We start from the raw sequence: 16067 nt of genomic DNA, 5'->3' as shown, positions 1-16067 counted from the left end.
ACTGGGTATTTTTCTTTATATGGATGAATCTGACATAAAACTAATTGTTAGCAGCTTGATTGCTGCAGAGCTTGTGTATTTCCTTCGGTTGTGCCTTTTCCACAGTAGTGGGGTGAAGTCTATCATGAAACTCATCCTTTGCATTAAGGTGTAGCCTTTGGTTTTCGTAGTCCTTCATCAGATTTGTGATTATGGTATGTCTGCAGGTGCCTGGTTTAGTTGTGCATTGTTACCCAGGACTGCGATAGATCTCCCTAGTCAGGTTTGTAGGGGTAGTGATACTTGCATCAAAAACTGAATGAGAAAAACATCGTTGCTAGCAGGAGCCTTAGAAGCAAAATAAGAGAATTTTAATTTATTTTCTTAGGCAAAAGACCAATGAGGGGGGAAAAGGGGTTGCCTGACACAGCAACTTTCCCTGGGATCTTAGGGTAGGAGAAGGGAATTTCATGGTACCGTGGGTTCATCAACTGAACAAAGATGAATGGAACGTAGATCTATGAAAAACTTTTTAGAGCAGCATCAGCCCTACATGCTGTGGTTAAGTCTGTGCTGTCAAGTGAAATAATACAAGTGTTCTTCCTTCTCCTTATCCATTTCTTCTTGGCTGTGGTTTTTCTCCTCTTTTGTGGCAGGGGGGTTGGAACGAGGCCCCAGCCTCCTGTCGCTCTACAGAGGAAGAAGAGGCACGTGCATCAGTGCGGTGCTGGGTGGCGTGTCTGAACCACGCAGCCAGGGCTGCTGGGTGCCGGCGAGCCTCCTGCCAGGAGCCCTGCTCCGGGGGGGCCAAAACTCCGTTTGGCGTAATGCAGGGTGTGCCAAAAAAGGTATGGTTTGATGGTATGGCCGAGCTGATCTAGGGCCTTGCTGCTGGTGGTGGGAGTGTCTTGCTGCTGCTGCCCAGTTCCTCGTTTGCTGTTTTTCATGCTTTTTTTAATACCGCTGGGTTAACAAGTGGAAATGAGCTTACTGAGGAAACTGGCAAGTAATGGGAAGCACCATGCGGTCAAGATGGAAGGATGGGGGATGATGGAGGGACACTGAGCTGCCGTAACCTGCAGTATAACTGACCTCCCAGCAGTTGCTCAAGTTGCATCAGTCTTGTAAACTGGGCTACACCTGAGTACGGGTGCCACCCCCACCCAGCTATGCAGGGCCCCTGGTAACACTCTTCCCTTAAAAACTTGATGTTCAAGTACCCCCAGCCTCTCTGCAGCAGGCTGTTGAGATGAATTACTGCACTTACCTTTTTTTTAATAGTTGCCTGTGATCTGTCCAGAATCCTTTGCAATTTTTCCTCCTGATGCTGCTTCTGTTGCCTCAGCTTTTCCTCTCTGAGCCTTTTGAAGGGAGCAAATAAAGGATGGGTTAAATGCAGTGTGCCGCTACACTGATTATGCTTTTGGCACACAGCATCAACGTCTAAAGTTGCATCTTCCACCTAACACTACCAGAGCACAGGGATTTGGGTATAGCTGATGCTGGATTTTGTTGCTGTGAAGGTGGTAGGAGGGAAACACTCTCACTGGAGTGAGGGGTGGAGAAAACATGTCAACCTTTGCAAATGGAGATGTCAGACAGTTGTTCACTGTTCCAGAGACGCTCTGTACCACCTTCAGCAGGTGACTTATGCTCTACAGCTGACCAGGATGCTCACCACTTTGTGGGTGAATGATGCTTGTGTCTAAGTTCTCACCAGTGCAACCAAGCCTGTCAATACACAGATGTGAGTAGGAGGGTTTCGCATCCATGGAGCTGTGCTTCACCTAAGTGGGCACAGTAGAGGTCAGTACTGTTAAATGGCTCCAATTTCCTATGGAAATGAAGTGCTGGAACAGAAATGGGCTCAAGCTATGGAACGTTGCAGCAGAGAGGAAATTAATTCTTAACCTTGTGATCTTCAGGAAAATTGTAAATTCTCTTTGAAGGTGTTTTTTTCAGTTGGTTGGTTTTGCTTTTTATTTGGGAGGGGCAGATTCCTTCCCCCTCTGTCCCAGAGTAGAATAGATGTGTGTCTTATTTCATTTTTTAAGTTGAGTGCAAAACTGTTCACAGGACATTAGGAAAAAGCATCACACCCTTTCTACTACAAAGGTGAAGAAAGATGAAGAGAAAGAGTAAGTGGGAGGGAAATGTCACTGTTCTGGCTTTAAATCCTCACCCTATTTTATTATTCTTTTTTTTTTTTTTTATCTGCTGGATCTGATTCACTGGAGGATAGGCCAGATACAGCTGTCCAGCTGCACCTTTGCTATTTGGAAGGGGAAATTTCATGTGTGTAGCTGAGCCAAAAGGAATGTGTGTCATCTTGGAATTGTGTTAATTGACTACTATTTAATTTAATAATACAACTTGGGAATTTTGTAGAAGAACCATTTGAAAGCTGGTGTTGTTGACAAATGCCCTTATGTACTTCTTGAAGCCTGACAAAATACCAGGGCATGTCAGATTTGAGTGTGTTAACTAACTACAGAGGAGAGATTTTGTAATTAATCAGTTAAATATTGTTACTGCAAATTGTCATCTTACAAATGATTATTTGCACCATTGAATCTGGTTTTGTTTGTGGTTTTGTTTTTGGATTTTTTATTATTATTATTCCAGATTTTGCCCTTTTCTAATGTAGCTTTCGGGTCTTTCCTAATGCAGCTGTGGGCTGCTGCTCACTGATGGGGAGATGCAAGTACTGTGAATGCGAAACTTTTACAGAGGTAAAATGGAATGGATAGGTCACATGGGTTTCAATCTACTGTTACATTTTCACAGGTTGGTCTGACAAATTTAGCTTTTTCAGCAGCTTTGCTTTTGCCTGTCAACGTTTAAAAATAGAGGCCCCATTTCCAGAAGAGGGTCTTGTCTTACCTTATCCTCCATTCCTTTTTTTTGGCTTTCTGAGCCTGTTCTAACTTTTCTGGTGGGATTTTCTCCAGGTTGTCCAGTAAATCATAGAGCTGTTTTTCTATCACCATTAGCATCTGCAGTGTCTGCAGGTTTGCCTCGCTTTCTCCAGTGCAGTGGCAATAGACTTCCAGCACCTTCTTGTTCAGGCTTGTGAGTATTTGGTCCTAGACATGAGAGGAGATATGGTGAGAGGCATGGCTGGGTTCTGCCCAGAAGAACCACAACAATCCTACAAAATCAGTGGAGATCAGTACACTTTAATTCCCTCCACAAGACCAAATTGCTTCTCTTCCAGCCTGCTTGGTACCAGTGTCTGGGATAGATGGCTGCACTGCACCAGTCTGCTGCTGGTCTCACCTTCCTGGCTTTGCTGTGGCCTGGGACAGGTTGCAGCTTGCCTGGTTGCCTCAGCGAGCCCTGGTCCCACCTCATACCAGCTGCATGGAGCAGATGCATTTGCCCCAGTTTGCTGCCCCAGCGGTGCTCCAAACCTGCCCTTGCTCCAGCTCCATTGCTGAGACATAGTGCTGGTCCCTCCCAAGTGCAACCCACTGTTTGCATTTTTCCCAGGATGGGTATGGCTGTGGAGAGGAACCATTGCTAAGCATGCTGACCCCCCTTGCCTTGATCTCAGGAGGTACCTGGACATCAGTTTCAGATTCTCGTGGGTAAAAGAGGCGAACTTTGAGCTCCAGCTCTGCTATTTTCTCTTCTTCCTTGGTGATGGAGGATTTGAGGGCAGCTACCTGCTGTTTCAGCTCTGCTAACTTCTTCTCCCTAGGCCAGAAAGGAAAGGAGGTATTTCAAAAGGGCATCTGTGGAGCGCACGACTCCTTTGCTGCTCTCTGGCCTGGGACCATCCCTGCTGCCGGCAGATGGAGGTCACACCATGCCATTTCTGGGGAACTTGGACCCACAGCTCTGGGAGCAGAGGGAACTGGGGATTTTTCTGGTATAATAGTGACTGTGCTGGTGGTGGGGGGGAGGGAGATGTAGCACAGCTAAACATGGAAGATTTTTTTAATAAGATAGTTGGAGAAGTAGATTACCTTTAAAAACTTTCGCAAGGGGATAAGCTACACTTCAAATGGGAATACGTGTGTCTGCCTGTCATTGAAATACTATATTGCAATTACACTTGGGTTCCCTGCTGGTTTCCTCTAGGAAGGGTTTGCACTGAGTTGAAATAGGTGCTAGTCTGGATCACTCCAGCACCTGCCTTCTTTCTTCCTTTGATCTTTCTTTATGAGAATGACACAGTATTTCAGGCTTATGTCCCCTCCAGGATGCTAAATGCATTAGTTCCCCAGCCTGTGCCTTGAGGACGAAGGAACTAGTCCCAAGCTGAAGTCCTTTTTCCTAAATTACATAGATGGGACACTTCCCTAGGAGCTCCCAAGATGCCGAGTTCGATGGGCTGCAGCTGGGCTCTAAGGTATGAGACAGAGGCTCTTTGCTGTGTGCTGTGTGAACAGCATTACTCGTGGTCTGCAGCATGCAGCCTGATGGTGAGGTGCTAGTGTGGGGAAAAGGGGTCACCTGCGTTTGAAAGCTGGGGCATAGGGACCCCTTCCCACCACTTGTGGGATCACGCTTACGTGCTTTCATGTGTGGTGATGAAAGTGTGTTGGATCTTGTCCAAACTTTCCTCAATCTCCTTGGAATTTTGGATGAAAGACAAGTTCTCTTCCTCCATCTCCGCGAAAATAGACAGCAGTTGTTGGGGATCAGTAAAATACAGCTCAGGCCCCTGGAGCTGAAAACACATGCAGTGAGGTTTTGTTCTCCTCTAGCTTCTGTTCCATTGAACTACATGGAAGCTGGTGTGACCCAGTCCTGGCTGTTCAATTGCTCTCCCATGAGCAGATGTCTCCCACCTCCTGCCATGTGCACATCTTTACTCAGCCTCAGTAGCTCACACCCAAACCAAGTTGCGTTTTGGGGAGTAAACAGCGGTGTAAACAATTGTGAGTGGGAAAACTTCAATTTCAGACGTAGTAACTTCACGAATTTCAAAATCTCCCATTATATGATGTCATACCTGGCTGGGGGATGGCAAGCTTTGAGAAGATAGTACATTTTTTGGAAAGTTAAACTAAGTTGTTTACAATACATGTTGCTAAAACATGAACGTTTACGAATTTATAAACATGCATTTATAATTAGTGGCTACAGTAACTCCTCAGTACCAAAATGAATGGTTAGAAGGTTAGAGAAATTAGTAACATCAATAAATGACACGGGACAAACAGAAAGTGTAATTATATCAACACAAGACTCCTGACCTCATCTTCATCTGAGCAGGTTTCGCTTTCTGCATCCTCCAGTGGACTTCTGAAAAAGCAATTTGTGTGTCAGGCCCTTAGAGAAATGACAGCTCCAAGGAGACCTTGCTACTGAGCTGTGAACACTGTTGTCGTTTGCTGTTGGCCCCTGAACAGTCCCTTGCATATTCACACGTTTGGTGCCCGTGGCCGTGGGCTACGTGGGGGTCAGTAGGAGCCGGGGGTCACACAAACATGCAGTGTGGGGGCTGTGTTTGCCCCCAAGCAAGCTGCCCCTTGAGCTGCTCTGGGCTCTGCTGGCCAGCGGCGTGGGGACATGACATGTGAGCCCTAAACAAGGGTGTTCATCCAAATGGCTTTAAACTCGATGGGAGGCTTTGGCTCTTGGGCCATGAGAAGGCAGAGGTAAAAGCCTTATTAAAAAGGCTCAGGCAGCAGCACAGCAAGTGTAGAGAAAGCCTTGTGCTCTGTGTAGGACATGGTATTGCCCCCAGATGACATGGTGTAGCCACCACGAGAGTCTGCAGTTTTTACCTGCCCTGGGAGAAAGACTGTTGAGTGCTTCTTGCTCTGCGCAGCCCATACCATTACCCAGCAGTGCAGCCTTTTCCTTCCTTGCCAGCCCCAGGGACAAGCCAGCACAAGAGCTGGAAGGGCAAGGCAAGAGGTGCCTGACAGATATTGGCAGCAGAACCTGCTCATCACCTTCACTTGCACCTGTCACCCTGTGCCACGGAGGGGGGAAAACCCCTCCATTTGTATCATCTTAGTGCCAGCCACACTCATGTCTGCATTGTCCCTGCCACGTGGCAGCAGCCCAGTAACTGCAGTGGCTTCATGAGGGGTGGCACGGGGCAGCCCTGCATGGGAGAACCTGGCACCTGCAATGCTCCAAGGCAGAGGAGATGGCCCTGCAAGCAATGGCTTACTTCAGACTCTATTGATAGCCATCAGGAGACTCACCAGATCCTCACGCTTTGCTCTTCCAAGCCATTGCTCATGCTCCTGCCTGCCTCTCCTCTTCTCAGGCTGGCCCTGCCTGCATTACAGCAGTGGCCACCTGCATCCCAGCACCCACCGCCTGAAGGCTCTTACTGAGGGTAGATGCTCAATGCAATGTGGTCTACAGCGACCTTGGACTTTCTTTAATCACAGAGCAGCAGGGAGCTATCTGCGTGGCAGCTGTGACCCACAGTGGGAACCAGCATCTTAGCCACAAATAGGCCACACAGAAACTTTGCTCCAGGACATGCGCCCGAGGTCTACAGTTCCTCCTGGGGTTACCTCAAGGCCCAGGTTCTGTGGGCCAGGCTCTCAGCAGAGGATTTGAGGATGGAGCTCTGTTGGAGTGGGTACGTAGGTACTGACTTGCACACCTGATGGCTTTCTGCTGGTATTTTGATTTGTTCCAGTAAGACCAGAGCTCAGTATGCTCACAGCGAAGGTGGTGAGGAGGTTTCCGCTGTACTGGCTCCCAGTCAGGTGGGTGCTTTCTACACTACTTAAGTCTGTTGTTTGCAGTGTCTTGTACTTACAGTTTCCTTGTCAGTAGAGGCTTCAGGAAATTTCTGTGCTGTGGCTTGATCTCAGGTAACGACCTGAAATCCAGACTTTCTGAAGACAGCAGGGAACTTGGCACATCTATGTAACTAGCGCTATGGAGAGCGGCAGCATTTGTCCTGGCTGTCAGACCTGGAGGCAAGAAGAGATGTACACCGAGACGGGGGGACCATCCCAGTGAGGAGGGGGCAGCCCTTCCCTGGCACTCACCCTGCTCTGCGGTGGTGGGAGGCAAGGTGCTTTCTTCAGTAGCTTTGGATGCTGCCTTCAAATCCTTTTCCTTTGTTCTGTGTTTCTCCTGCCACTCCTTTGGAGACAGCTGATAGAGGAAGTCCCTGTACGTCCTGTATTCCTGCAGGGTATTCTTCAACTTGGCAATATCACTGGGTTTGAGAGAAGTGGACAAAGTTTGTTAGCAGGGAGGAGAGCCCCTGTTTGAACAAGTTCTTTCTAACTCTTGATATTCAGCTTCACCCAGAGAAGGGACAAGAGGGCACATGTCTCCTGGGACATGCAAAGACAAGTGGGAACCTGCCCCTGTGGTTCTTCACATGGAAGCTGTCTGGTCACATCTCTGTGGTCAGACCCTTGTTATGGCACTGGGCTTGCTACTCTGGGAATTTTTATTTGCAAATGAATGAGAAATCTTGGAATTACAAATTATTTTTTTCATCTTTCCCCATTAAAGTGCATTACTTAGTTTTGTTTTGTTTTTAACCTGAGACTAGGCATTTAATTTTGGAATATTCATAATTTCAAAAATATCATTAACAACTAGTTGAGTTGGTTTAAACAGCATCTGGAAAACAAAAGCTGAAACATTTTGAGTCTTAAAATTGAACATTTTTAGAAATCTTTTTCCCTGATTGCCGTTTTCCCCAAGGGCTGAAGGTATAGCACGGTAGGGGCTGTTAAAGGCTCGACAGCAATAGTGTGCAACCGTTACCTTTGGAGGTTCTCTATTTGGGAAGTGATCATTTGGATCTCTCTTATTTTCTTTGTCTTTGTTGTGGTTTCTTTTTCGTTTCTAGGGAAAAATCCATAAACATAAGCTATAAAACAATTTAGCAGTAAGTGTGTAGTGGATTGAGGTGCATATAAAACGGAGAGAAAGGTGTGTGTGGGAGCACTAGAAATCTCTCTTGTAGATGTATCCCAGGTGAGCCTGGCTCCTGCCTGAAGGCAAGGACAGTAGGGGGTCCCAGCCACGCTTCCAGGTTAAGGCCTCCCTAATTTGGCTGCTGATGAGCATCAGTTGCTGCTCTGCCCTTGTAATACCTTTTGGTGCTCAACTCGCTCCCCTGAGGGAACTGTTCCGGCTGTGAGGGGCTGGGCAGAAGCATCTCCCTCTCGTAAGGGTGATGTGAGAAGGGAAGCGGTGGGGTCAGCAGCAGGTTCCTTGTTGCAGCCAAATCAAGGGCTTTTGCAGTGAGGGGATTCCCCAGCTATTCTCCTTCCTCTCTTTCACTGAATGTGTGGGGAGAAACTGCCACCGGGGCTGTAACTCTGGGCAAACTCAGGCACAGAACATCTGCTAGCCAAAACCCCCGGGGGTCAAGCAAAAGAGCTCAACGGGTGGTTCCTTCAATTCCCATTACATTTTCAGGGCTTGAACAGAGTTTTTATGGTTCTCCTTCAGGAACTCGTCAAACATGGCAGCATCCTTCTCCAGGTAGTATTCAGCCTTTTCCAGTTTTCTTTCCTCGTCCTTTGCTATGTCCTCCATCCTTTGAATCTCATCCCGCTTTATTGCTATGGCATACTGAAACAAACCCAAAAGGCAACACGGTCACGTCGGTCGGTTGGTTTTAAAGCTGTGTTGGTTTAGCTTTGTTCTTGGTTACCTTATTACCTTATAGCTGTGGGCGGAGAGGGTAAGGATTTCAAACCGAGGTATGTGTCTTAGTGCAAACTAGGTACATAGAGGCCAGGAGATATTTCAGAAGTGACATAGCAAAGAAGCAGTGAAATCAAAGACAGAATCCAGAAGTCCCACCACTGCATTAACTCTGGCTAGCAAAGACTCATTCAGTCGTGTTACAGCACAAGAATAGAGGTGAATAACGAGGATGCTCCAGCACAGCTCCCTTATTTTGAGTCCAGAATGGCTCCCGGCTAGAATTTATGTATAGGGCACCAGGAGCCAAAAGATCGGTATGTCTGTGCATCTCACAAATTAAACAGCTGTACGGCTGCTGCTGGATGGTGCGAATAACCTGTGTTCCTTCCTTTCTGGGCTGGGGATTGCTGGGCTATGGACTGTCAATGTCTTTAACATAGTGCTTGGACAATCAGTTTATGAGGTCTGGTTGGTATCACCTCTAGGCAATGGATCTCAGGGGGAAAAAACCCAAAACAGAGCAACACAGGGAAGAGTAGTTAAATGAATATAAAGCAACATTCTTAAAGCCAAGTACCTCTAGTAAAAATATCTCTCTTCTGTCATTTATGTAGTCACGGAAGGTCTCCTTTTCTAATGGGTACTCTGAAACAGGATATAAAGTTGATCAGACTAGAGGGGAAATATGGCCAAGGCAAAACAGAGTGAATATATAGGCTGCCATGAGCATAAATGTGATTAGCATTGGAGCCAGCAGTACTGATTATTTTATTATAGTTTTGACCTTGTTTAGGATCAATTTCATATGGGCTTTCATGGAGTAAAACCAGGTAGAATGGAGTGGAGAATCTGGTCCTTACAAAGGTCAATGTCCTCTAGACATTAATGGCAAAGCTACTCCTCATGTCAGAGGCAAAACATTTAGACCCACACCCGCTAAAATCCAACTTTAAGGTCAGCTTAGTAGAAATGTCCACATGACACAAGATTCTGCAAACTCTCAGCTGACTCCCAGCTGATCCCAAGAGCTCCCAGCTCCACTTCATGCGGATGGTGGAACCCAGGCTACTGCGGTGGGGGTGGCGCGTGCTCCCTGTGTAAATGCATGAGGTGGAAATGACCCAGCCACCCAGAGGCTGGCAAGATGCAGCAGGGAACTGTTGTGTCTGCAGGAGCTCGCCGACATCAGCTAGAGCTACCTGCTACTCCCATTCCCTCTTTGGTTTTTGCTTTAGGCTCTTACTCAACTGAGCAGCACCACTACAAAGACAGTAACTCTTCCTTACCTTTATTAAAGGCCATCTTCCACGAAAGACTCTGCTGAAGAGTTTTCAGTCTCTCTTCATTTGTTACTTGTTTTCTGACCTCCTCTTCCTCCTTTTGCAGAGCTTTCCTGAACCCTTTTTGCTTTGCTTTTATTTTAGTGGAGTAAGTAATTTTCTCATGGATTTTCCTGGTCTTCATCCTTTCACGTTCCTATGAGAAGTCAGTTATGTGGACAGCTTGGTTATGTGCTTTTTTTGCTGTGTTTTTTTAAGACGTGATTTGTTATTCAGAGTCTAGAAATTTGCAGGCTACTGATACCCTGCTGATGCATGTTTGTCTGGTTTATCTGACTAACCCCAATGATACTTTCTCTTGAGGCAACTGAAACAATTTCTTAGCATTTGTTCTCGTTAGTTTGTTGATTTGTATTCTGCATCCGGCCACCAGCTGTGCCAGTTTGTACCTACTCAGTGTCCTCATTTTTTCCTTCCTGGATTATTCCTGGGAGAGAATGCAAATTTTCAGACATTCGTCCTTCAAGTAAAAGGGAGCAACAGGACAGCCCATGCTCAGTACCAACTCAGTCCAGCTTCCACAAAAGTGTGTAAACCTTCAAGGTCAGATCGAAGGGATCTATTCAAACCCACTCCAGAGCTTTCTGGAGAGTAGCAGGTTGTTCATGCTCAATGCTTTCACATGGGCTGAAGTGTCATTCGTTGCCCTCTGCACAGTTTGAGCTTCAGTTAGGCTGAGGACATTACTCAGCAGACATCCTTAGTGCACTCCTTCCTAAGTCCTTCCCCATACTTCCATAGTGACCTTCAACCCAAGTGAAAACCAGACTACATCAGTCATCATTGTGAGGTGAGGAGGTTTGCTTAAACTTGTTTGGAGCCCTCCTTTTGTGATTTAGAAGCAAAGATCTCTTGCTTTCACACTACTGCCTGGCTTCTGCAACCACATGCAACAATCAGTCCTCTCAGAGATGTGACAACCTCCCCACGACTTCCCAGCCCCTTTGGATTACATGCCCTAAGGGAAGTCCACTGCAGAAATAAGGAGAGGGGGACATTCCTGAGAACTAGTTCCTCAGTCTGGTGGGTTGTAATTCCCTATCTTATAGAGAGAAACTGAAGGCATGAAACTCATGTCATCCTTTTTCCTAGGCATCCGTTTCATTGGCACTTCAGAAGGTCACATCGAACGTTGGAACACAGCTCCTCAAACAGAAAGCCAAACCTTTTGAAGTGGAAAGCAAGAGATCTTACACCAAAGCTTTATGTAGAAATCGGTGCTAACAGCACTGGCAGGTATATTCTCCAGGAACAGGAATGAGTGGTCAATCTACCCTGAACTAAATAAACAAAGACAATATCCAGATTTTGCACTAGCAACCAGCAAGCCCGTGCTCAGATCTGCTCTTGGTAAAGTTAATCGCTTGTCATGGATTTTGGTGGACTTGACGCTGATCTGGGGGAACTTGAGCTGAACTTGGCAGCTATCATTTCTCTTGTGCACTGAATTTTAGTATTATATTCGTTGGTTGCCTCCCCTAGTGAACTGCTTGTGTATACATTGGCCTAAAGCATGTATACATACCGCCTTAACCTTTCTTCTTTCCTCCTCCCTTATCGAGCGAATATCTGGAGGGATTGTAAATGGATTTTTCATTGAGTTTTCTTCATCCTCTTCTGGGCTTTCTGCAAAGAAGAAAAAACAAAAAAAAAAAAAAAAAGGATGAGGGTGTAGAAGACACAAGGCAGAATATGAGGACCCGTTGCAAAGGGACTCTGATCTGCTGCGTCATGCCTGAAGGGTGGGCAGCTGTGCTCACAGCTGCAGATGTCTGACAACACTGAATCAAGAGCGGGGAGCTGGATTTGGTTTATAAGAAGCCAGTGATATAACTGAGACCTCTGTATTGTTTATGTCACTTGATCGTATCTGCTGATCAGCTCAGGATTTCAGCTGGGGATTTAGTAAGTCTGGAGCTGTTTTACCTGCCTCATCTGATCATGGGCCGAAAAGTCTGAATACAGACCTCTTTGACCTAACAACAAAAGGCTGCTGGAGCGTTGTGACCTTACCTGACAGCACAAGCTGGGTTTGCGTTCCAGATTTGGAAGAGAGACTTCTAGGTGTTGACTCTCTATGTGGAGATGGCATCTTTGATCCTGGCCCAGGGAAGACCATAGACAAGTCAATCAGCTGGGATCTGTCAGTCACTGATGCAGTAGGTTTTACAGCAGTGATGGGCCTCAGGGCTTGCTGGATCTTAACCACTGAGCCTTTTGGGTCTGTAGGAATTAACAAAAAGCTTCAGTAAGCTGGAAAATATTTGTGTTCTGACCCCATATTCGAGATGTTCAACCCTGGCTCGTGTGAAAGCTGTCTAAAACACAGTCATCCTTACACACACACTGATTGGGAAAGCAAAGACAAAAGTTTGGAGATGACAAGCAACTCAGCTCCCTTGCTTCTTGTTCCACCCACATCTCCAGTCCTGATCCACACCCATACTTTTTCATCCTCTTATTGCTGGTTCACAAGCAATATTTTTACTCCCTAAAGCTCTTACCAGCAATTACTTCAGCACTGTGGGTTTCTCGCAATAAGGCTGAAGGATTGTTTAACAGCACAGACTTGCTGTAGGGAACTCCACTGTTTAATTTTAGGCTGGCAAACTAAACAGCGTTTAGTTGAAAGTTAGGGGTTTGGTTTCTTTGAATCAAGACTCTTTTTGTAGTCTTTGCTATGGGTCCTAGGGGAAAAGGCATAATTGTAATGATCTCACTTACAAAGAACAGATAGAGCATTGTTAAAGTTATCGTTTAATCAACAAAGGCAGCAAGCTGGGTCCGGTGAGGTATTAGTTCAATTGACGCAGTTCTGCTGCTGGGACCATTCCTGATTTGCACTGGTATGAGACACAGCAGAAAATATCCTCTTCCGCTTGCACTAGTTTTAAGGCTATTTTAGAGCATCATTTTTTTACTCTGAACAGCCTCCAGTTTTAATGTATTTTGAGCTAAACTCATCTGGCCTAATTTCCACATACGTCTTTGGTGCTTTGTGTTTCCTATTGGCTGCACTCCTGCAGCTGCCCAATTAGTATCTTATTCTTTGGAGGCATCAAACTTTCACTGTTGATGAGACACAGAGGCTGAGGTAGAATTTAGGCTGTTTGAATACATCCCAAATGTTTTCTCTTTCATTTTCAGTTCTTGAAGTACCTTTTCCAAAAGCCTCTTTGACTGGTTGCTTAGATTTCACACCTCTCTGAACTCTGTGTAACTTAATGGCATATTTTTCTCAAGGGGTCCCTCATCTACATCCTGGAACAACATAACCCCTGATGATGATGTGGGTTTTGGAGCAAACCCCATCAGGGCAGGGATAGGAAGGCAGTCAAACACCTGCAGTGTTCAGTTGAATACATTTTGTGAAATATGCAGAGCACTAGCAGCAAAGATCCAGCGGTTCAGCCCTCTTAGCGCACACCTTGACTTCTGTAACCTAAACCAGTTCTCGTAAAAGTTGTCTTGTTCATGTGATTCGTTTAAATTCCTGCTATGGGGAATGGGGCTGAAAAGCAGGACCAGGCAGAGGATACTGGCATGTGGAAAATAATTGTCACGGCAACCCTCTGAGATAAAAGTGCTTTATAGTACAATTTTAAGGAAGTATAGGAATCTGTTTCTAAAATTAACTTATAAATATTCATTTTCTAAGGTATTATTTCTTTGAGGTTGTTGGGATTTTTTTTTTAATAGATTGTTTGCACATCACTTTAGAAATAATGCCTAAATCTAGAGAAGTGCTAGTTGGGCTAATTGTAATTATTAAGCTCAATAATGCAAATAAAAATTGCTTTGTTGCTAGAATCATTTGGCACATCTTTCACCGCCTCTTGACATTTTAATAATTCAGCAGCTACATCCTAACGGCCAGTAGCATGTGAATCGGTCGATAAGGCGTTCATGGGTTTAATTTACCGAGAGGTTTGTTAGTGCTTTTCGCTACCCTCGGGCAGCTGCGCAGGAAAGGATGTGGCGGAGTGAGCAGGCAGAGCGGCGGAGTTACACAGCCAAAGAAACCGGCTTTGTACGCCCGGGGCACTGGCGCCGTGATGCTCCCCGGGACCCCCCAGCCCAAGCGCGGACCCCCCGGGCACCCGGAGTGTGTGTGGGGGGGGGGACGGGACGGGACAGCGGGGGTGACTCCCCGGCGACACACGCAGCGGCTCCGCTGGCCGGGCGAGGCACAGCGTCTGATGGCGAAAGCGGAGCCGGAGCGGCTCGTTATGCCCTCACCCCTTGGCTGGCTCACCAGGAGAGCTCCGGCGGGCTCCTCTGCGGGGGCTGCGGGCCCCTGGGGCCGGGGCCGTGCTCAGCCGCGTCCGTGGTGCAGCTCGGCCCAACTGCGGGCTCGGCCCGGCTCTTGTTTGCGCTGCCATGGAAACCCGCGGTCCCGCTGCCGGGCGGAGCCGGGCGGGAGGGCGGGGGGAGGGATGGAGTAGGGAGGGAGGATGGAGGGGGGAGGGATGGAGAGAGGGAGGATAGAGGAAGGGATAGATGGAGGAGAGAGGGAGGGATGGAGGAGGGAGGGAGGGTGGAGGGATGGAGAGAGGGAGTGATGGAGGGAGGGAGGATAGAAGGAGTGATGAAGGATGGAGGAGGGAGGGAGGATGGAGGATAGAAGGAGGGAGGATGGAGGGAGGGATGGAGGAGGGAGGGCTGGAGGGATGGAGGAATGGGGGGATGGAGGGATGCATCACTCCCTTCTGCCCTTAGCCCTGGGTCCCCTGCGGCCGGGACGAGCCCTGATGGAGTGGGGCTGAGCCAGGCGGGTCCTCCCAGTGTCTGGCCGTCCCGGGGAGGCTTTGCAAAATCCCCTGCCTGGCTGTGGAGCAGGCACACCGGTGGGTGTCCTGAACCAGCTGCTTGCTGGAGTTCAGGCATTGGGATGAAAAAGAAAGAAAACTATGGTGTGAGAGGTCTCCATGGCCTGCTGGATTCTATTTGTTATTTCAGTCCACTTCAGGCAACCAACAAATGTAATACCAAAATTCAGTGCAGGAGAGAAGTAATAGGTCTGGGAATCGGGTATTCAACCCCATCTCTGCAAGCAAAGCGGTGGGTTGAGGAAATGGGAGTTGGAGCCCCTCATCATGGAAATGACCATAATTTGTCATTTCATAGCCTCTGCCTTGGTCTTTCTGCTGGTAAAGTCTGAACAGTTACAGTCTGGAGACTATGTGTAGTATGGGTGAATGAACTGTCACTTACCGGAGGTTCCCCAAGTCAACTGTGCTATGGAAACCCAAATATGACCTTCCAAAATAAAAAGTACCAAAGATAGTTTGCTAAAATATCAGCTGAAAAGAGTAATGTTTTTTAATGCAGGAAAAGATCCTTAAATCCCCACATTTACTCTTTCCTGTTTCTGAGAAGATCAAACCAGTTCCAAACGAATCATATTTTTCTCTAGACTCTTTAGACTCTCTATTAATAAAATTTCAGCTTTCTGAAATAGCAGTTTCTTTCGTTTACTGATAGGTTTCCAAATAGCTTTCTCCATCTGAATAACTCGTGTAATAAATAGCATGATTTTCTGTAAGTGCAAACTCCCATTTGATTGTTATAGTTCTTTTCTGTAGTTGCTGATTATCAAGAGACTGGATTGAGGCAACAGAGGGAAAATGCTTATACAGAAAGAAATTTCTCTTTATTCTGCACATGAATGCTTTGATTTTTAGCAGTGATGCAGAAAACCATAGTGCTATCTTTAGCATGTTTTGGGAAATTTCCCAAACGTATTGGGGAGTATGTATAAAAAATGAGACTACAGAATAATTTCTATTACCAAAAAAATAATTCAGGAATAAATTGTACTTAAGATGTATTTTTCTAAAGGCACAATATCAAATGGTCTTTGTTCATAAATACCAGTTTTTTACAGAATTGCAAATTTGCTGCAGTGGTAACACCACAGAAATAGATTACAGAAAACTAAGACTTTTGAACAGCAATGGCTCTGTCTGGCATAATCCCTGTATCAATGAATGATATATTTTTATTATATCCGTTGCTCTGTTATGTGCCATCCTTGCTAAACACTTACTTTCCTGAACCGGAACAGAGCTTATTTAAAAGCAGAGATCTATTTTGTGAATTCTTGGAAATGTGCAAGCTCTTCATAGCTTTGGCTCATTG

The 16067-nt window shown here is 46.4% G+C and overlaps 1 protein-coding gene across 2 annotated transcripts; it reads right to left on the bottom strand.

Moving 5' to 3' along the window:
* Nucleotides 1-234: 234 nt before the first annotated feature.
* Nucleotides 235-14288, bottom strand: CFAP100 (cilia and flagella associated protein 100). Of its 2 annotated transcripts, XM_055710346.1 has the most exons (15): nucleotides 14182-14288; nucleotides 11940-12149; nucleotides 11452-11552; nucleotides 9873-10062; nucleotides 9164-9231; nucleotides 8345-8508; nucleotides 7693-7773; nucleotides 6957-7129; nucleotides 6722-6878; nucleotides 5187-5235; nucleotides 4500-4657; nucleotides 3543-3678; nucleotides 2863-3065; nucleotides 1247-1340; nucleotides 235-669 (listed from the first exon to the last, which is right to left on the bottom strand). In XM_055710346.1, exons 2-15 carry the CDS (start codon nucleotides 12043-12045, stop codon nucleotides 556-558), a joined length of 1794 nt encoding a protein of 597 aa, XP_055566321.1. In that variant the 5' UTR covers nucleotides 12046-12149; nucleotides 14182-14288; the 3' UTR covers nucleotides 235-555. The 2 variants fall into 2 exon arrangements, with proteins under 2 accessions (XP_055566321.1, XP_055566319.1); XM_055710344.1 differs by having other exon boundaries at nucleotides 6722-7129.
* Nucleotides 14289-16067: the final 1779 nt, after the last annotated feature.

The sequence above is a fragment of the Falco cherrug genome, chromosome 4 (assembly GCF_023634085.1).
Source record: "Falco cherrug isolate bFalChe1 chromosome 4, bFalChe1.pri, whole genome shotgun sequence".
Taxonomy (NCBI): Eukaryota; Metazoa; Chordata; class Aves; order Falconiformes; family Falconidae; genus Falco; species Falco cherrug.
Note: the sequence above shows the minus strand (reverse complement) of the source record. Positions and strands in the feature narration are given on the sequence as shown.

Excerpts from the sequence above, each read along its gene's own strand:
- CFAP100 (XM_055710344.1), bottom strand. The coding sequence starts at position 12,045 with ATGGTCTTCCCTGGGCCAGGATCAAAGATGCCATCTCCACATAGAGAG. Across the intron at positions 8,509-9,163 it reads GAGAGATATTTTTACTAGAG|TATGCCATAGCAATAAAGCG; the intron begins GTACTTGGCTTT and ends GGTTTGTTTCAG. Across the intron at positions 7,130-7,692 it reads CAAATAGAGAACCTCCAAAG|TGATATTGCCAAGTTGAAGA; the intron begins GTAACGGTTGCA and ends TCTCAAACCCAG.